General features: G+C 37.6%; 1 protein-coding gene across 3 annotated transcripts; it reads right to left on the bottom strand.

The window, feature by feature from the left end:
• Positions 1–1,750: 1,750 nt before the first annotated feature.
• Positions 1,751–19,714, bottom strand: ARPP19 (cAMP regulated phosphoprotein 19). Of its 3 annotated transcripts, XM_061428739.1 has the most exons (5): positions 19,616–19,641; positions 19,309–19,363; positions 18,764–18,891; positions 10,084–10,206; positions 1,751–6,011 (listed from the first exon to the last, which is right to left on the bottom strand). In XM_061428739.1, exons 4-5 carry the CDS (start codon positions 10,201–10,203, stop codon positions 5,841–5,843), a joined length of 291 nt encoding a protein of 96 aa, XP_061284723.1. In that variant the 5' UTR covers positions 10,204–10,206; positions 18,764–18,891; positions 19,309–19,363; positions 19,616–19,641; the 3' UTR covers positions 1,751–5,840. The 3 variants fall into 3 exon arrangements, with proteins under 3 accessions (XP_061284723.1, XP_061284722.1, XP_061284721.1); XM_061428738.1 differs by lacking the exon at positions 18,764–18,891 and having other exon boundaries at positions 19,616–19,714; XM_061428737.1 differs by lacking the exons at positions 18,764–18,891; positions 19,616–19,641 and having other exon boundaries at positions 19,309–19,564.
• Between the last annotated feature and the right edge of the window lie 1,351 nt (positions 19,715–21,065).

Raw genomic sequence — 21,065 nt, 5'->3', positions numbered from 1 at the left:
TTTTACCTTTTAAAAAAGCTAGGAGGAGCAGGAAAAGAAATCTAATTATTAATTTAGAACCAGGTTTTGGTTCTATCATTCTAATGGCAGCAATTGACATCCCACTGAAGGCACTTGCTGCATTCAGTGCAAAAAAAAAAAAAAAGTTTTTCTAAAAAGTTATGAGTTCAAACAACAAAACCACTTTATGGTATAAAGCCCTACTGCAAGGAAGGAAACGCTAGACATGACCAAGATGGAGAATCAAGCATAATCTTTCTGCATCCATATCCTTAACCTGGTTTCTCATTTAATTTCCAATAAATATTCCAATTCACTTCTTCTGTTCAACAAGCATCTGAGTATGTATAAGCTGTTTCTAGGTGCTAGGGAGGCAATAATAAATTAAGACTTCCTCCAAGGAAGTTAAATTTGAGTTGAGATGAGAATGAAAAAGAGCTAGCCAAACTATGAACCAGTGCTGTGTTTAACGGAAAAGAAACCTGAATTCAACACAGGCAAAAAGATCTTGGATATATGATGTAAGAATGAAAGTGAGATGGGGGAATGGGTGGGATGCAGCATGCACAAGGGAGCAGGAGTGGAAAGTGACACGTTAGGAACTCTGGCAGTTGTCCAGGTAAGAAACCCTGGCTCGGGGCATGGTGCCAGCAGTGAAGAGCAATCGACAAATTTGGTGTGGAGTTTGGTGGATGTTAGTCACAGCCTCTGAGGAATGAAGGGTAACTTCCAAAGTTGGTTTGAGTACTCCAATGGGCAAGTGCACAGAGGTGTCATTTACTGAGTTGAAGGCTGGAAGGAAGGATAATGCTACAGAGAAAAATCAAGTTACCTTCACACACCATGATCTCCAACCAAACTTCCTTATACAGAGCCACATTTTCCTAGCTCCTTGACTATTCGAAAATAACAGCTCTCTACTTAAAATGCTCTTCTTCCTCCCTTTTCCTCCACCAATGACTACAGCAACCTATCTCTCAAAACTGCCTCTGAAATTCCCGATTACCACCCATCCCATTTATCCCCTAGACTGAATAATGTATTCCTCTAGACTTCCCGGAATGTTATTTCTACTTCTTTTAAGGAATGTTAATACTTATACCTTGTATTAAATTTTGGAGAAGGAAATGGCAACCCACTCCAGTATCCTTGCCTGGAGAATCCCATGGACAACAGCCTGGTGGGCTCGTCCATGGGGTTGCAGAGTCGGACATGATTGAGCGACTCACACATACACACATTTAAAAAAACAGTTGACTCTTAAACAACATGGGTTTGAATTGCACAGGACCAGTTCTAGGTGGAATTTTTCACTAAATATGTACTACACTACTACACACGCGAGGTTGGTTGAATCCATGGATATTTAACAACGGATAAGGGGGGCAGAGTGTAAAGTTATATACAAATTTTCAACCACTCCCAGAGTTGCCAGACAAGTGTATGTACATACAATTTCTCAGGTTGTCTCCTAAACCTTCCTGACAGTACTGTACTTGAGTGTTTTATACATGAGGTAGAAAAGACTCAATCTGCAAATATTTCATGTTAATCTAAATTACAAAGTCTCTACCAATATAAATTAGACTGCCAGGAACTCATAAACAAACATTATTTAAACCAAAACAAAATTAAAGACTATAATAGTCAAATTCTTTCTGAATATCATAGTAGCTGAAATCTAAAGGGATCAACTTCAGAAAATATACCAAAAAATAATTTAACACTTAAATGAGACAAAAACAGCAAATAAAATCGATACTAGGTAGACATTTATTTTTTGTGTATTTTACAAGTTTAATTTTGGAAGGGCTACTTGACAAATTTCAGCATTAACTGCCAACTCTATAGACATGTTCAACAAAAAAAGGCATTTACTTTTGGCCCTTTTAATACAGGCAAGTGTCCTATTGCATCACAAATAAGAGATGCTGTAAAAGATCAGAGGGCATATTAAAGAAATTGGATTTTTCTTTCAAATGCTGTTTAGTTGATAAATAACATAATACAAACATAATGGTGTGACCCATCAGTGATTTCCAGAATAAAACCCATAGGCCTACCTACTTTAAAAGGCAGGAACTAGTGAAAGTTATTAAAATCAGCATTTTTATCCTTAGATTATCAATCTCAGAATGAAACTTCTTTGATCCCAATTTTACAAGGTATGGTGTGGTGTGTCAGGGGGAGAAGGGATAAGGTGGGAGAAGGGACATGGGGGAAGGCTGGCAGTGCATGCTGAATTGCAGAAGTAGGACAGTGGCTCAAAGCTGTCACTTCCAGATAAGGATAGTGTTTTAGAAAATTTTAAATGGGTCTATAGTTGTGGTATATTGGGGAGAATATCAAAGGACTGATAATTTATCAAAAATCATTTACTGAAGGCCATCAGGGGGCTTAAGAGATAAGCAGGGATGGAAATGGGGGAGAAGTGAAGGAAAATGAGGTGGAAAAGGAAAATGAAAAATGAAGAAATGTGTCTGAATGTTGGGGAAACATAGAAAGGCCACCAGGGAAACTCTTTGTTGCCACTCAGACATGCCCTTCCTACAGGATACCTGCCCCTGAATCACCAGAGTTTGGGGCACAATTCAAGTAGAGCTCACATTTCAGTGTTGATGAGACTTCACTAATTTGGACTGAGAAAGAATACCTGTCTGATTTAGTAAAAAGTATCAATAAACATTTAGAGGTATAGTTCTGTTACATCAAATAAAATGAGGAACAAATTCCAAGTGAAGTAAGAACATATACAGGCCTTGATGAACAGTTAAAATGTTTTTTTAGGTGAGCAGCACAAGAATATTGAGTAACTTGTAAAGAGACTGCGAACATGCGCCTTCCAGTTCATCCAAACAATCCAACAATTCTATCCCAACATGCCAATAACTAGAATTGTTTTACTCAGATACAGTCTTTAAAAATGAAATGTTTCTAAGAACTGTACTATCAAATAGGAGCTACTGGACATGAAACAGGTAATTTATTTTAGCTGGTTTTCATTTAAGTATTTTTCTCCAACTTGTTTATGCCAACATACATTTACAATAAGGACAATGATTTAAATTGGTCATTTCTCAAACCACAATTCTGAAACCATAGAAATGTTTGATGAAGCCCATCTTATTCAAAAATCTTCACTCAAGCAATGGTGACACAGCCTGCAACTATACCTTCAATAAACTGAGCTAAGAAGCAGAACAGAAATATAAAAATGTATGACCTCTATCCCAAGCACCAATAATGGAGACTAAGCAATTACTTAAACCTACAAGTCCTACATGACCGGTCTCTCCTGATGGAAAATCCTGAGATTTCAATCATTGTGACTTTACAGAAGGCAGGCTGGTTTAATGAGGAAACTTACTTTTAATAAAAAGACAACAATATTTTATTTTGGGCACTTACTCAGTATTTCACAGATCCTCAACAAGTTTTGAGGTAGGTTAATATTAGTATTTATTTTACAAACTAAAACTCAGGCAGAGATTACATCACTTATTGCAAACCATAGCAGGAGTCCTACTATAACCAAGAATAACATGGTTTTTCAGATTAATCTGATGTGTGTGAATTTAACAGTGACAGCTTGCAAGTAGTCATTAAAAACAAAACCCAAACCCCACTAGGTATTACAGAAATTCTACTTTGGGTATTTTGTAATTCGTAAATCAATCCTATAATGATTATACATGCTTTTGAATAACCTACTTACTCTCATTACAAATCTATTTATGTATAACTAAACCTTATAATTGAAGAAGGAAATGGCAACCCACTCTAGTACTCTTGCCTGGAAAATCCTATGGACAGAGGAGCCTGACAGGCTATATAGTCCATGGGGCCACAAGAGCTGGACACAACTTAGGGGCTAAAACTAAAACCACCAATCCTTATAGTAACAAATTAGCGCATTACTGATTTTGTTGTTCTCTTCTTTTGGGGTGGGTGGAGCAGGAAGATAATCAGCCAGCTTTCCCCAGAGTGCAGGGCAGCCTTTAGGTGCAGGCGCTATGCTCAACGCACCATCTATGGTGATTTGGGATCAAAGGAAATCAAGTATCTAATGAAGCCAAGATCCAGAAAAGATGCCTGGACTCAAAAGAGGTGGAGGCCCTGCACAAGTCAAAGAAGAAAAACGCACTATCATCTCAGGTTACAGATCCTCTGTGTCATGCTACAGCGTCACAACTTAGGGGAAGAGCTCTTAAAAGAGCAGTAGATTTGTCCCAGCAGTCTGTTAATTAAAGTTCTTACTAACTAGACAAACCACACATACAATTAATTTACATTTTATTAAAATGACATCTATAGAAGCAAAATATCTAAATATGTATTATCTGTTCCACCTATCACGTAAATTGCTCTGTCACAAGTCTAATTCACTTAGCTTATTATTATTACTTGAAATTCAGCTCATTCTGACTAGATTCCTGGGCCAATCTTCTCAAATACTTGTTTTATTATAAATTTCCTTTTATTTAAACAATTGTCAGTTAGTAATAACACAGGATTAAGAGTGGTTAATTAACAACTGGGAAATTATAAGGAAAATATAATTATTGGGTTAGAAAATACAGCACTCAGCAGAGCAAATTTCAAGAGTGAACATACGTACACTTATGTTTCTGAACAGGCTGAATCGCACAGCCCAACACAATGTGAGTCAAAGAAGCAAAAAAAAAGAAGGGAGGGGCCACAAGAGGCAAAGTATTTTATTCTAGTGTCCCCTAAATTGACTGTGGAAGTAAAAAGTTTCTACATTAAAAAAGTTTATATAAATTATATGAACAGTAATTTTCATAAAAGTCAAAATGAAACGTTCTGCATAGGACAAAAGATATGCCTAAGCAACATACCATATTTGCACAAGGCCACTGAATGTCATGGGTACTGCTAACAAATGAAAAAGCTTAAGTCTACGGCAGACTGAGCAAAGATTTCAGTTTGGTATTCTATAACCCCAAGACTATAAACTACTCTTACTATACAAAAGCTCTAATGACATACAGAGTTTTTTGTAGGAACTCTTGTGCTTCTGGTTGGCACATTTCTACTCTTTAATATGTGAAAGTAACACAGACAGTTGTGAGAGGTTGTGCAAAACTACTGTATTTACAAAAATGGCACAAAAGTGAATTCAACAGTCGATGCACATGCACACTTCATTCACATCTTCAATGACAAAAGGTATTCTGAACACTATAGAACTGAATAAGAATACTAGCTTCAACAGCAGCTGTTAAGCAATAGAGTCACATAAGTTACACCAGAATGGGCAAATATTGCCCAAGTAAAATTCTATTGTTAAAGCCGAAACAGATTTAAGGCCATTCACGTTCAAGCACAGGATACAAATCTTTTGGAGCCCCATTTATTTGTGTTTGAAATATGTGACCTCTCTTCTAACTTGTGGTCTTAAACTTCTGTTTACAAAACCCAAAAGGAAAATCCAGAAGAAACCAACAGTAGAGGTTATATTAAATAAGAGTAACATACAAAGCTATAATTAAGATGAATTAAAGAAAGCCAACATTTAAACTGCAAAACTTGTTAGTTACTTGTTGGATCCAGCCCTACACTAGGAGTTAAGTAATATATACAATTATTTTCAAGTAGATTATGTTGCTCTAACATGTTCTTTTCATCAGTGCACTGTTAAACTAATCAAAAACTCTACACATGTATATTCCCTTAAAATAGCAGCACACACTACCGCTACCTGCAAAGCCATCACTCTCAAATGACACAGGGAGTAAAAGGAAATAAAAAGCAGAGGAGTAACATATTAAGGAGAAATAATGGGCATTAGAAGATTCATGCAGTTCAGCTCTTTTTAATCAGCCAGCCAGTTTGCTAGCAACAAGAGATGGTTTCCGTTGAGGAAGGTCCTGTGGAGTGGGAATGTGGTCACCAGTGACCTCTGTCTTATCCGGGGTTGCAGTAGGAAGTTGCTTGTTCTTCATTTTTGCTTTAGCCATGTTGTAATCCCCAGAATCAAAATATTTTTGCTACAAGGGAAAAAAAGAAGAATTCAGACTAGAGTTTAAAAAGTTTTTATGCAATTACACTCATTTAAGATATAAACGTGACTCTATACTGTCAATATAAAATAAGCCTAAAATTTAGAAAAAAGCAAATATCAATTACATGAAATAGCTATGTCTCTACAGTGAATTCTGTCAGTCAGGCAAGAACACCTTCTTCAGGCTTACTTACATCATTCTAGTTCCAGTATGGAACCCTCAAGATTAACATCAACTTCCAAATCAATCTATTGGGAGTGAATAGCCCTGGACTTAAGAATGGGAGGCAAGCCTTTCATTTACTAATGTAAACACCTAGGTTAAATTCTTATTTAAATGATTTTGGGGAAAAACACACACATACAACTCACTAACTTATATTTGGGATGTGCCACCCACCTTCAATCAAGCTTACAATTATGAAAACTATTCATAGATGCTGGTACTCTGTCAACTAAAATGAACTTTTCTGTAAGGATTTAAACCATTTATTTGAATTTAAGCAGTTCACTAAAATTAAATTTAAGGTTCAAATATAAATGCTAGGGTAATCGAAGAAATAAACTGAATAGAAATTATCACTTAAAATACACAACCCTATTCTATACCACCATTTTTCACCTAAGCCACTAAGTATAACAATCACTCTTTTTAGTTGGAGAGATGAATAGGTGAACACCATACCGTTTTATCACTGAAATAGAAATTCTGGAGCTAAAGATCAACCTTAATATAGACAATCTACATAAACTGGTGTGTTCCAAAGTAAAAACAGGTGAATTTGCCAGGTTCCGACTTTTCACCTATCGTGTTTGGCTTGCCTTTACTGAACGCCTGCTATACTATACAAGGCACTATGTGAATCATGAAGAGACATAAAAATGGACAACAGCCACCTAAATCCACTATTATACTGTCTTAAATACACAAGATGCTGTGGTTACTCAGAGCCCACAGCATAGGCAAGAAGAATCATCCAGATATGAGATGAGGACCTGGACAAAGGGTGAAAAATATAAATACTCTTTTTGAGATTTCAGAGATAACTCAAGTGGTAAATGGAGGAAATAGGAAATCACAGCTTAGTTTAAGGTTGTTCAGTAGCCTAAAAAAAGATTTCATGAGCTGCCTTCCTCCAGGGACTATTCTTTTATAAGCACCTAACATTAGGCCAAGAGACAAAGAGTAGGAAACTCGGACCAGGAAGATTTGCTGCAGCTTCATTTCTGCATGTTTTAAAATGTGTGTAGTGTGGGGGGGCAGGATAAATTGTGAGACTGGGACTGATAATAGTATACACATTACTATAGAATAGATAACTAACAAATAAGAACCTGCTGTATAGCACAAGGAACTTCACTTAATACTCTGTAATGGCCTAAATGGGAAAAGAATCTAAAAAAAAAAAAAATGGATAAGGTATATGTGTAATTCACTTTACTATACACATGAAACTAACACAGCATTATAAATCAACAATACTCCAATAAAAATTAAAAATATAATAAAATGAATGCAGTGAAAAAAAAAGAATCCCAGAATTTCTGATGTACTATATATTACATTAGTGAGCTACTTAAGAGTTTAGTAGCCTCTAAAGGAGAAAGCAGCCTGCCAAATTTTTTAGAGTCAAAAGCACAAAATGAGAAATTTAACACACAGTGCAAATTTTAGGCAGATTTTCTCCAATGTAGTAAAGTCAGTTTCTAATAATAGCTATTCTAGGTGGCTCAGATGGTAAAGCGTCTGTCTACAATGAGGGAGACCAGGGTTTCGATCCCTGGGTCGGGAAGATCCCTGGAGAAGGAAATGACAGCCCACTCCAGTACTACTGCCTGGAAAATCCCATGGATGGAGTAGGGTGATAGGCTACAGTCCATGGGGTCGCAAAGAGTCAGACACGATTGAGCGATTCCACTTGCACTTATAGTAACCAAAGATTCATCATAAGGGGCTCTCACTTAACTGATCAGGCTACTTTGCTTGAGATAAAGGAATTAAATTTATGTAGTATGGCTAGAAAAAAACTAAAATCGATCGAAGTTTCTCATATGGGAAAAGAAACAGTTCAAGATGACAACATCACATGTCTTTAACAATTTTTAAATTTTGCTTTTAAGTGGGGGAAAAAAAACCCAACATATTCTGTATCATCTTACTTTTTAAGAGCCTTCTCCCACTCCCAATTTAAGGGCCATACTTACAACCGTATTTATAACTGCACTGACATGAATGGATCACCTAAGTGATAGTATTTATTTAAGGTCATGTTTCTTAAAATTGGATCCTCAGTTTTTTGGGACCTCACAAACTCCACAAACATAAAAAACATGGGACAGACTGCTGCTTGATATCCCTCACATCTCATATTGTTTAAAGCCTAAAAATAGGTATCTGAGTAACACGGAGTATGTAAAACAGAAAGAAACTTAATATAAATGATATGCAACTGACCTTCTCGAATGAGTGAGAAACTGGTTAAAGATACTAAGACAATCTGCAAGTTTGCTATTGCAACAGAAGAAAACTAAAATCATGTGACCAGATATTTTCTGAAAAATAAAAATCTTTTAACATAGTAAGAAATGATATAGTTGAATATAAGATTTGACTTCTCTAAAAGTGCTTATTCACTGACATTTTGGTAAAATACAAAATTTTTCTAGAGCTCCCTTCTCAAATTCTACATAATTATTTCTTGATTTAAGTGGCATTTTCTTACTGACAACTATTTACATCTATAACACCAACTCCAAGATACAATGTATATAAATTCTAACTTGAAAATACTGAAAAGTCATAAATAGTTGAAGCTAGAGAAAAATGACAAAGACAACAGCCTGAACGTTGGAAGAAAGCTTGTTGGTATAAGTTGTGTTGAAAATTAGCAAAGGAAAATAAAGCTTCCTAAACACTAATTACCAGTTAAACCCTAAATTCAAATAGTAATTTAACAATCAAAGATTATTATATAATTCATATTAAAACCACATCTGGTGGTATCATTTCACAATGAGACTTGGCACAAATACATTTTACAAAGAATGTAGAATATGTCTCCCATTCTGCTTTTTTCTAGGTATCCCCTGTATTATGGTCTTTATAATTATACTTTTTAAAATTACAGTTAAAGCTACTAATACAAAGAAATAATTGTTCTAATTTACATTTCATTGATTTTTATCCTGTATAAACATTTTTTTCTGTGTTTTAATAATAATACTTCCTCTGTTAAAATCCTTTATCTAGGGCATCTTAATGTTTTCCTTGTATATTTGAAAAACTATTTTATGCGTTACAAATACTATTATTTTTGTAATGATTTTCCCATCAAATTACTTTTCACAGAACAAGGATTTTATTTTTAAATTGTTATAATTCTTCCTTGTCATCCTATTTTTCAAAGCTGTGAATGGCATTCTTTCATGCTATATAAAAATGCCACTCTATATTTTGCCACTTTTAAAATTTTCTTTTCGTAGAAAGACAATTAGTGTGTGGTATCACTTATATGTAGAATTAAAATCATCAAACTCACAGAAAACAGAGTAGAACAGTGGTTGCCAGGGGATGAATGGTAGGGGAAATAACTGTTAATGGGTGCAAACTTTTAATTATAAGATGAGTAAGTTCCAGGGATCTAAAAAATGGACAGCATGGTCACTCCAGTTAACAATACTGGATTATATACTTAAGTAGAGCTTTAATGTTCTCACCGTAACAAGAAGAAAATGGTAATTACGTGAGGTGAAAGATGTTAGTTAACCTCACTATGTTACATATTTCATGGTATGTACATGTATCAAATTATCACACTACGCCTTTAACTTACATAATGTTACGTATCAATTATAACTCAATAAAGCCAGAAAAAATATTCTCTTGAAATTTGATTTGAGAAAATAATCCACATATAACTAGAGTCAACATGTAAGTGCACACACACATATCTGGTAGTAAGGTACAGAGGTATAAATACAGACACCTATTCCACAGCCTCTTTCAGCACAGAGTTCACAGGGTGTGAACAGCTGAAGATTTACATATGAGAACTTACCCCTTTCTGCAATCGTTTCCTTAAAAAATCGGAACCTCCAGGCTTTTGTCCCAGATGAGGATACCTTGCTTTTAATTTTGCTTCTTCAGCTTTCTCTGGACTAGTCACTTTATCTTCCATTTCCTGAAATAATTTTAAATAAATTACTTCTGTATTACAATTCAGTTATATTAGATAATTCCACCTTTTAAATATCTGGATTCTGACTTTTGTTGTCGAATGCCAAATAATGCAGCATCTGACTAAGAAACCAAGCACAGAGGCTTTAAAAATCTGCCTTGTTTTTCAAATGATCCATGTGATAGTTCTATTATAGCTGTGATGCACCCCACACACTGGATAAAAATACCAAGATAGCTCAGCTCTGAAGTCTTGCTTGCCATTACTTTCCAGTCATGTATAATACATTTATAGTTATTCACCTTCTATGGAATGCAGCAGCTCTCTGCCCATATTTAGAGAACTACCTTAATAATGTTAAAATAAAAAAAATCTTTTTGATCTGTTTATTCAAAATCATGTTTAATTGGAAGCTCTGAGATTCTTTAATAGAAATTAATAGCAGCTTACTTATCTGATACATTTTCCTTGAATCACTCAATGCATAAGACTCTGTTATTTTTAAAGGAGAGAAACACCATCTGTCAATCTTTAGACTCTATTGCCTAATTTCTCCCCATATTTAATGGCAAACACTGTTCATGCCAAAGATCCTATTCTTTAATGTACTGAAAATACGTTTTCTGTTCAAGGACTATCAATATTTTAAAGACTATTCACTTTTAACACTAGTCAAGATATAGCCCTCTTTCTTCCCAAGAATGATACATTTGTTGTTTGTTTTTGGCCATGCCACACAGCATGTGGAATCTTAGTTCCCCACGAGGGATAAAACCCTCGACCCCTGGGGTGGAACCATGAAGTCTTAATCACTGGACTGTTGGGGCAATCCCCTGAAATGGTATTTTACAGGAAAGCAGTGTCTACCACTTCATGGCAAGTAGTGCAGAAGAAAGAATGAACAAAAATAGCACTGCCAAGATAGGGGAGGCTCAAGGTACACTTTCTAGCTAATGGATCATTTCTGCACACCAGCTCAGCAAAATCACACACCTCTGTATATCTTGATTCTTCTAGGCTATTTATGAAGTCAAAAAGCAGAAAAGCTATCCATAAATATGCCAAGCCTACTGATCTTAGAAAGCAGCAAGTAATCATATTAATCTAGGAACTGAAGAAACAACTTCATGTAATTTTTGCATATATCTTTCTTAAAAGTATATTCATATGTTTTATAATCAACTTTATAGATTGTCAATATTTTTTTTCACCTGTGAAAACTTCCTCATGCACTGTTACCTCTTCTCATTTTTAGTCTTGGAGGATTTTGAGAATACAGATGCTGCTGTCAAATATATCCTTTCTCTGGGGCTTCTTTTATGTGTATGCTTCCTTCTGTTTCAAGTGTTCTATTCTCTAGAAGCTGCCATTTCATGCATCTACATGCTTTGATTTTCATTCTTTTTACAGAGGTCACAGCATTCATTCACTTGATGTATGTGTGCCCAGCCAGAGACTCAAAATAGTATCAGTGATTCTGCCAGTCATTCTCTTCAAAAAGGGTAGCTCAAGTGTGAGATGTGTGATGTAAACCTGCTATTCCCATGAGTCTCAATCCCAGAGTATGTCTCTTTCAGAGTGTAAGCATATCAACATACTGTTTATCATTCTAGTGTTTCAAAACTCAGCCCATACAAAAGGAGTCAACTACCTCAGCTGGCAATCAGCTGAAGAACCAGTTCAGTCATCTGTTTAAACACTAGACAAAAAAGTGACTATCACTTGACCTGAAAATTGACGTGGGGCTGTCTTCAATGTCATCATGACTCTACCAGTGTTATTTAACGGTGATTTTAGTTATATGGATTTTTGCCTTATCATCAGATAAGCTGGAGACATTAAGTAAGTATAACAGAGTAGTCACCACAGAGGCTTCACTTTGCTATTATGGCCCCAAGGTATTCATAGTGGTTAATTTAGAAGTGGACTTGGGAGGGACCTACTCTAGGGTTCCACTGTACAATGGCTTTTTAGATAGGTTGAAGCTAAATTTGGAAACTGGTTGAAAAGGACTCCAACCTGATTACAGCCCGAGCACCTTCAAATTAAAGGATGTTAACAGAATCCTACATTTCCACTAAAGCCATCCAGCTTTCTTGGGCCTGGGAAATGAGAGCTCTCCACTTCTTTATCAGTTCTCTATATCTAAGAAATAGTCTTTAATTTTCCCTAGTTTCCCATGTGTATTCAGGTTTCCCCGTTTTATACACACAGGAAAAAAGTTGTACACAATATGCCATTTTATCTGGCATTCCCGTATTTTAATAAGAATACATTTATGCATATACTTACATATAATATCCAATTAAATGAAACAGCTCAATTAAGTTGAAACAGTTAACAGTTTACTATTGAAAAATACTTTGGGGAAAATAGCACCTACAGCTCAAAATATTTAGATTTACAATTAATCTGTAATGTGTCCTAGAAAAACAAAGCAATTCTTGAACTTTCTTTCCCAACATACACCACAATGGCAAGTGCCTGCTAGCTGCAACTTTGTGGTTGGATTCAGAATTTTAGCTACATTTAATACCAAGAAGGTGCAAGGTGTGACCAAAGCTACATTTTTAAAATGCAGTCAATACCAATCAAAACATCTACAATACTTTTAAAGGATCATACAGAAACATTCTTAAACCTTTGGCAGATGTAGACAGTTTCAGGGCTTATTAATAAGCAAGTTCAAATGCTTGGGTGTTCACCAACGTTTTGACATAGGTCCAGACTTGCTTGTGGAGAATTAAGAACACATCTGGTAGTGGACTGTATCCATGGACACTGAGCCCACACTTACCCTTCTCTAAACACTCTTCTGAATCACAACAGAAGCCTGAAAGCACATTTCCCAGACCGAATTCCTTTAAGAGTCTGTCAGTGGAACCTATATCAGATTAAAAGGCATTTTCTTCCTGGTAATGCCACACACATGCAGACAGCAGCAGCTCCTGTGTGTTCTGCAGAAGGGCATTAAGCTCACGATCAGGAGCTATGGTAGCCGCTACATGAGATGCGGGCTCAAGGACACTGGGTTCAGAATAGTGCTCACTCTCACAGGGTCAAAAGTTTTTTGTAATTCCTCAGTTCTGGAAACATCATTTTCCCCTCTTTTGCAACTCTAACCTTGTAACCTAATCCCCTAAACCATATCCCTTTCTGTTTGATATACCCTCAGTGATTTCTGTTCTCCAGAGGACACTAACTGATAAAAAATCAGGTAAAATGAGCAATTTATTGAAATATTTCCTACAAAGTACTTACGTAATATAAGACAGGAAATAATGCAAAGTATAGAAGAATGTATGTAAATTGCCAATTATACCAAGTATGTATGGTAAACTGCCAAGTAAAATTAAGGCAATAAAACTGTTGTATAACTTTTGCTACTACTATTACCAAAAAAAAGGTCACCTTGCCTCCAGGATGGTCCTGGCAGAATTGTGGGTGACTGGGGTGTACACAGGGGTAACGAGGAGAAGTGACCTGAGAGCCTACTCCAGATGCCTGACTTTGATTCCTATAAAACCCCATCAATATCTGGAGCCTGGAGATGTCTGATGTGAATACTTCATTTCACAGTGATTTAAAATACAAAAAGCTGTAATAGATATTAAAAGAGTTGGGGCAATTTATCCTTACAATCATATTAAAAAATAGAAAAGACAAAATTTGGTGTGATTGCATTTCTAGACATCCTTCAAAGGAATTTTTGAGCATTTATTCCAGCTAGAATGAAAATACATCCCTCAAAAACTTTGAGATAAACAAGGAAATAGCAAACAAACTGGTATATATGCATGTATACTGAGTCAGTTTTCTAATTTTCCCTAGCTTTATTGAGATATAATTAACGGATTCATTTTTCTGATTTTAAGAGCTTAATATGTGAGGCTAAAAAAGGACAGAGTAAAAAAACATATGTTTTTAAAGTATTCTGTGTCTCATTTAGAAAAAGATTTATGATACTAATTTTACAATTTGTTTAGTTAAGGATGCTTGATAAAATTTCAGGGGGAATAAATTTAATAACAGAACTGAAGTATAAAACTTCCAAACTAACAGTGGGGGTAAAATGGAAGAAGAAAATCAATCAATTGACAAAAAGAGGGGAGGACAAGAAAGGAGAAAAAAGGCCAAAAAGCTTTATTAGGGATACAGAGGATCTAATGTTCATGCCTCTAATTTCAAAAAAGCATCAAAATATATAAATCAGTCAGATGATAGGGAGCAAATGACAAGACTATCAGCATAGGAAATTTCCACACCTCTTCCTCATACAGATAGGTGAGAAAGACAAAGCAGTCAAGGTACAGACCACAATCCAACTACAATTCAGAAGTTAAAAGTCAATTATTTCAAAATTATTTCCCTGTCATTTTGAAACTAAAATACATTACTAAATAATTCATGGTTTAAAAAGGAATAATAGGAATATAACAAATACTTGGAGCTCACTGATAATAAAAATTCTACACATACCCAAGTTGCAAAATACAAGTGTCTAAGGACTTAAAGAAAACTAAAACTCAATGAGCTAGGTCTAACTTAAGAAGTTAAGACAAAGAACGGAACCCAAAGAAAACAGGAGAAAATAAAAAACAGAAATTAATGAAATACAGATACAACAAAAAGAATCAACAGAGAGGAAATGACAAGCTTAACCAAGAAGAAAGTATTCTTAAAAATTCAAATCTGGTTTCAAAACTTTACTCTCCAGGAAGCCTTTGTGCGTCACAGAAATTTTACTACTCTAAAGAAACAGACACTAGAATGAGTGACTGCATTTATCTAAGTAGTTTCTATATGCTGATAATAGCTTTGGGGGGAGGGGCAGAAGAAGCATCATTAGAATTTTGAAACTTCCATTCTAACCTATGAACTAGGAAAGAGAAATCCAGGATATCGCAACAGATAAATGCTTATGATGTACAAAAAACCAAAAATTTAAGAACAATATTTTAAGTGATAGTTAAGTCTCTTGACAAGTAACATATGCCCCCAAATAATCCTTGTCATAACACTCTACAACTCACACAGAGCCTAACATTTACTAATGTGAGGCACTTACATTTTTGTGAACTATTCCATTGAAATACTTTAGCTATCCTTTTTATAAGTAGCAGGGGCATAAGGTATAAACACACAAACATATGTACACACAAACATATATTCAAATAATTAAAGATTATTTTATTGTCTGTCATGGAACTGACAGCAAGTTTGAATGATTATTACCACTCTTTGGCCCTGAGCAGGGAAGTTACATAGCAACATCAGCAAATAAAAATCTGACCACTTTGAACAAATTCTTTATCTGCTCAACAGTATGTTCACTGATGCACTGATTAATGAAAGCCAACAAATCCTTTGGTATACTGTCAGGAAGGTACTAATACTGTTATCAACCTCTATGGAAAAACTCTGGAGTTCTACCAAGTCATTGCTGCTTGCCCAGTGCCTGGTATTTATTTAATGGATGCCCAATAAAAGTCTACTGAATGAACAAATACAATATATTCCAAATGGTTTTTAGAAGTTAAGAAACTTTTCAAAACTTTTCTGAGATTTACCTCTAGATTGCTAAGAATTAATGGCTGTACACAAACCAGAGTAGCAGGCTGTGCTCCTAACTGAATGTATCTTGAGCCTTTTGCTTACCAAAGGTACTGTCAAAAACAGTCTCAGAAAACGCCAATATCAACCAGTTTTTTAAAAACTTGGAAAATGGGAAGGCAATTTATATTCACTCTTTACTGATGACATAATGAAATAATTTAAACAATATTTCTCTTCCTCTTTCACCACTCACAAAAGCACCACGCATGCCTTTTATTTATTTTGGCCACACTGCTCGACATGCAGGATGATTCCTGGACCGGGGACTGAACCTGGGCCTCCACTGTGAAAGCTCGGAATCCTAACCACTAATCCACCAGGAACTCCCTGGTTTTCTTTAAAATTAACAGTAATCTTTTTTTTTTGGCCACAAGGCAGGTGGAATCTTAGATCCCTGACTAGGGATCAAACCCACACCCCCAGCATTGGAATTGGGCAGTCTTAACCACTGGACTGCCAGGGAAGTCGCCCAGCATACCTTTTAAACTGTCAAAAATATTTGAGTTAGCCTTTTCCAAGACATCTTACTAACTTAACTTGATGAATATTATAATAGAAACTGTTTTCTAGAGAATCTGCTATTAAGATCTTCTTTTAAAAAATTAAAAGCCACCGTGTGTGTACATGCTAAGTCACTCCAGTTGTCTCAGACTCTGTGCAACCCTATGAACTACAGCCTGCCAGGCTCCTCTGTCCATGGGATTCTTCAGGCAAGAATACTGGAGTGGGTTGTCATGCTCTGATCCTGTGGATCTTTCCAACCCAGGGATCGAACCCTTGTCTCTTAGGTCTCCTGCAGTGGCAGGTGGGTCCTTTACCACTAGAGCCACCTGGGAAGCCCTAAAAGCCACTATATATATACACACATACATATATATATATATATGAAAATATATATATAAAACATTCCTCTACTTTCATTCAGATTTAACTGGGTCTAAGCTAAGGTTTTTTACATTACCATGGTCTAGCCTCTCTTTTTTTTAACTGCAGTACTAGCAGTGCCATTTGTATAGTCATAGTGCTTTGACAATGTGTTCAACCGGAAAGTGTGGAAAAAAATTTATTTAACCAACATTTTCAGAACAATGCCAGATGCTATGCTAGGGGGCATGGGAGAAAAGTTAAATAAAGGAGGGGCCCAAGCTTAAGATGCTCACTACAGAATTACCTGTTTTAAATCTCCACATGCCCCTTCTTACCCCCAGGATCAGACTGCATGTCTGTCTCAGCTTAGTGTTACTCAAAAGTGGATGACTGATGGATCCATGAGGTCTCTGCTAGTATGTTTTGATTTCACATCACTGATAATGTAAAGAACAATATAAGCATATTCTAGGGTATCTGAATCGCCATCTTACATTTAAGCACCTCTGTGGTGCTTTGTCAGAGCTTTCATTTACAACTCCATTTGTCCAGGATAATGAAAAAAGAATAGAGCTGAATTTAAAATGTAAATGAGGTACCTAAGACCACACAGCCTACTCTTACAAAAGGAGAATTGAGGGATCATATGGTCCAAGGGAGTGTTAACTTGCCAAACTCAAAAATCTCCTGCCCTTTAACAACTGCTACCATATTCTCCATATACTAGAAATTCAGTTTCAGCAAAAACAACATGCCACACTGAATTAATAATTCAAATTAGATAGTGACTCCATGCCAGGCTCATCTCTTGATTTTAATTTTTCAGAGGCAATAGGCTAACATACCATAAAACTATAAAAATATTTTAGCTGACTTACTCTGGCTTTAATTGAAAGGTCATTTGGGTACACAGACAATAATCTAATTTTTTTTAGGTCATCTAACTATTCTTCCAAAGAGAAGAAACAGGTGATTTGGCCCACAGGAGCACAGAAGTGACTCTGCACATTCTCCTGTTTAGGGACGGGACCCATGCTACGGGCACTTAACATCTACAGCCAAACCTTAATTCAAGAAGAGACACTATTATATTACTAACACATTGGCGTTAGTGACAACAGCCCTAAAAACGAGGACCTGAATTAAAATTTTAATGTAGACCCAAAAAGAAAACATTCAGGATAGCCTTAATCTTGTTAAGAGACATAATATTAGGCTGTCCCAAGTGAATCAAGACTCCACGCTTTAACAACATACTAGCAAATCTCATAAAGGAAAATTACATAGCACATTACTGTACATCAGCAGTTGAAAATGGGGTTGATTTAGTGTTTAAGACAAGACATCAGGGATATGGCTTGACCATTTTATTTGGATTCCTAAATCCTAAAGAAATAATGAACACCATGATAAATGATCGCAATCTTATGATATATATACTTCTCTTTATTTTCCCCCTAAGTTCAATTTTTATCAAAGTGTGAAAAATACCCAACAAAGTTTTCATTGGACTATTCTCGAATAAAGTAGTGACTTGGCCTATTATTTACGCTGTCTTTTTTCCTCCAGTTACTTTACAAGTAATATCATAACAAAACCATCCAATTCAGGAAAAGTTAATATGGTAAAGAACATATGGAATGGGTTTAGAACACTAATCAAATTTCCAGCCTGATTAGGGGCATGGCTGTAACCTTAAGCAGAAGTCCTTACAAAATGCAAGTATTAGACCAAATCCTATTTATGATAATGCCCTCTGATTCTTTAAACAATTACGGTGGAAGAAGCAAGCGCTAGCCTATACAAATATAAAGCCTTTATGTTCGTAATTTGAATCACACAGATCCGTGGCACATTTCTCTACACCAGCAAGATATTACAAGTGAATTTACAAAATGTCCCCATGTTTCCACACAAAAAAAGTGATCAATTAAATTGGTTAAAAAGAAAAAAATAAATTCCAATTTTTAGTCATATGCGAATCCCACTGGCTCACATTTCTAACCACACGTTGCGCCAAAAGCACTAAGTTACCCAGCGCATTTAAGCCTCACAACAGTATCAAGCAAGGACTTACTATTATTTTACAGATGAGGAGACTAAAGCCAGAAGAGTTCAGCAACTGACCAAGGTTACATGGCCAACGATGACTGGATCTGAAATTCCAACCTAGGTCTAAGTCACCGCCCAAACAGGAGATACCGCCTTTGAAGTGAAGAGCACGCAGACAATACAAGTAGTTGAAGTTAGTTATTCGAGGGAAAAACAAGGGTTCCTAGGTCAGCAGCCCATGGGAAACCTTAGGCTCCACAAGGTTCAAGGCTCTAATGAAAAGATGGGTGGTTAAAGAAAACCCCGAGACACCGAGGCGTCAAAAGGCACATTCCAAACGCGGACAATACTCAATTCGGCACCAGGCCAGCTAACTACCCGAGCTCCTGCGGACCGCCGACTAGGGAGTGCCGGGCCTGCCCAGGGGAGGGGCAGAGCGGGGCCACCCGCTCTGCACCGGCGCCGGGCTGGCTTCGGCCGCGCCCCTCGGCTCCAGGCGGGACCAGGCCGCCGCCAGGCCCGGGTTCCCGGCAGCGACGGCTCCCTGGCCCGCTACGCGCGCACACTCACCTTCTGCTCCTCCGCGGACGCTGCCTCGGGGACTTCCGCAGACATACTGCTCCCTCTACAGACGAGAGGCCGAGAAGAGAAGCGATTACCGGGTGGCCGAGGCCGCCCGACCACCGCGCCGTCGCAGGCCCACCCGCCTCCCGCCTCCCGCCTCCCGCCAGCTCCCCGAGCGCCCGCCCGGGCCGCCTCCTCCCCCGAAAATGGCCGCCGCCTTATGACGACACGCAGGCCCGCCGCACTCGGCGGGTGGCCACCACGGCGACCCGCCGCCGCCCCGCTGTCTCTCCCGCGCCGCGCCCTCGCCTACCTTACTCCGCTTCTCCAGTTCTGCGACGCCCAAGCACTTCCTTCTTGCCTTCAAAGGTCGCGGCTCGCGCCTAACCTCACATCCGTCTGCCTAATGCTTCCTGGGAACTGTAGTTTAAACGTGTAACTGCCTCTCCTCGCCCCGCCTGCCTATTCTGGTCCCTTCCTTTGGATCCAAGAACCTGCCTATTTCCACTTCTCCAGACTCGCCGAGTCCCGGATTCCTCTTACCTCTCTGCGCCGTGCCCACACAGAATTTCGGGCGCCCCAAAGCTCTGTGCTTCACAAGTCTTTCCCTACTCTGCCTTGCCTCAGTTCGGTTCAGTCGCTCAGTCGTTTCTGCCCCTTTGCGACCCCATGGACTGCAACACGCCAGGCCTCCCTGTCCATCACCAACTCCCGGAGTTTACCCAAACTCACGTCCATTGAGTCGGTGATGCCATCCAACCATCTCATCCTCTTTCGTCCCCTTCTCCTCCCGCCTTCAATCCTTCCCAGTTTTAGGGTTTTTTCAAATGAGTCAGTTCTTTGCATCAAGTGGCCAAAGTATTGGAGTTTCAGCTTCAACATCAGTCCTTCCAATGAATATTCAGGACTGATTTCCTTTAGGATGGACTGGATGGATCTCCTTGCAGGCCAAAGGACTCTCAAGAGTCTTCTCCAACACCAAAGTTCAAAAGCATCATTCTTTGCCGCTCAGCTTTCTTTATAGTGCAACTCTCACATCCTTACATGACTACTGGAAAAACCATAGCCTTGACTAGATGGACCTTTGTTAGCAAAGTAATGTCTATGATTTTTAATATGCTATCTAGGTTGGTCATAACTTTTCTTACAAGGAGTAAGCGCCTTTTAATTTCATGGCTGAAGTCACCATCTGCAGTGATTTTGGAGCCCCCCAAAATAAAGTTTCTCACTGTTTTCCATCTATTTGCCATGAAGTGATGGGACCGGATGCCATGATCTTAGTTTTCTGAATGTTGAGTTTCAACGAACTTTTTCACTCTCCTCTTTAATTTTCATCAAGAGGCTCTTTAGTTCTTCCACTTTCTGCCATAAGGGTGGTGTCATCTGCATGCATCTGCGGTTACTGATATTTCTCCCAGCAATCTTGATTCCAGCTTGTGCTTCATCCAGCCCAGCGTTTCTCATGATGTACTCCACATATAAGTTAAATAAGTAGGGTGACAATATACAGCCTTGATGTACTTCTTTCCTGATTTGGCACCAGTCTGTTGTTCCATGTCCAGTTCTAACTATTGCTTCCTGACCTGCATACAGGTTTCTCAGGAGGCAGGTAAGGTGGTCTGGTATTTCCATCTCTTTAAGAATTTTCCATAGTTGGTGGTGATCTACACAATCAAAGGTTTTGGCATAGTCAATAAAGCAGAAATAGATGTTTTTCTGAAACTCCCTTGCATTTTTGATAATCCAACGGATGTTAGCAACTT

Source organism: Bos javanicus, chromosome 10 (assembly GCF_032452875.1).
Source record: "Bos javanicus breed banteng chromosome 10, ARS-OSU_banteng_1.0, whole genome shotgun sequence".
In the NCBI taxonomy this organism is placed as follows: Eukaryota; Metazoa; Chordata; class Mammalia; order Artiodactyla; family Bovidae; genus Bos; species Bos javanicus.
The sequence above is the reverse complement of the archived record's forward strand: the minus strand, read 5'-3'. Positions and strand labels throughout refer to the sequence as shown.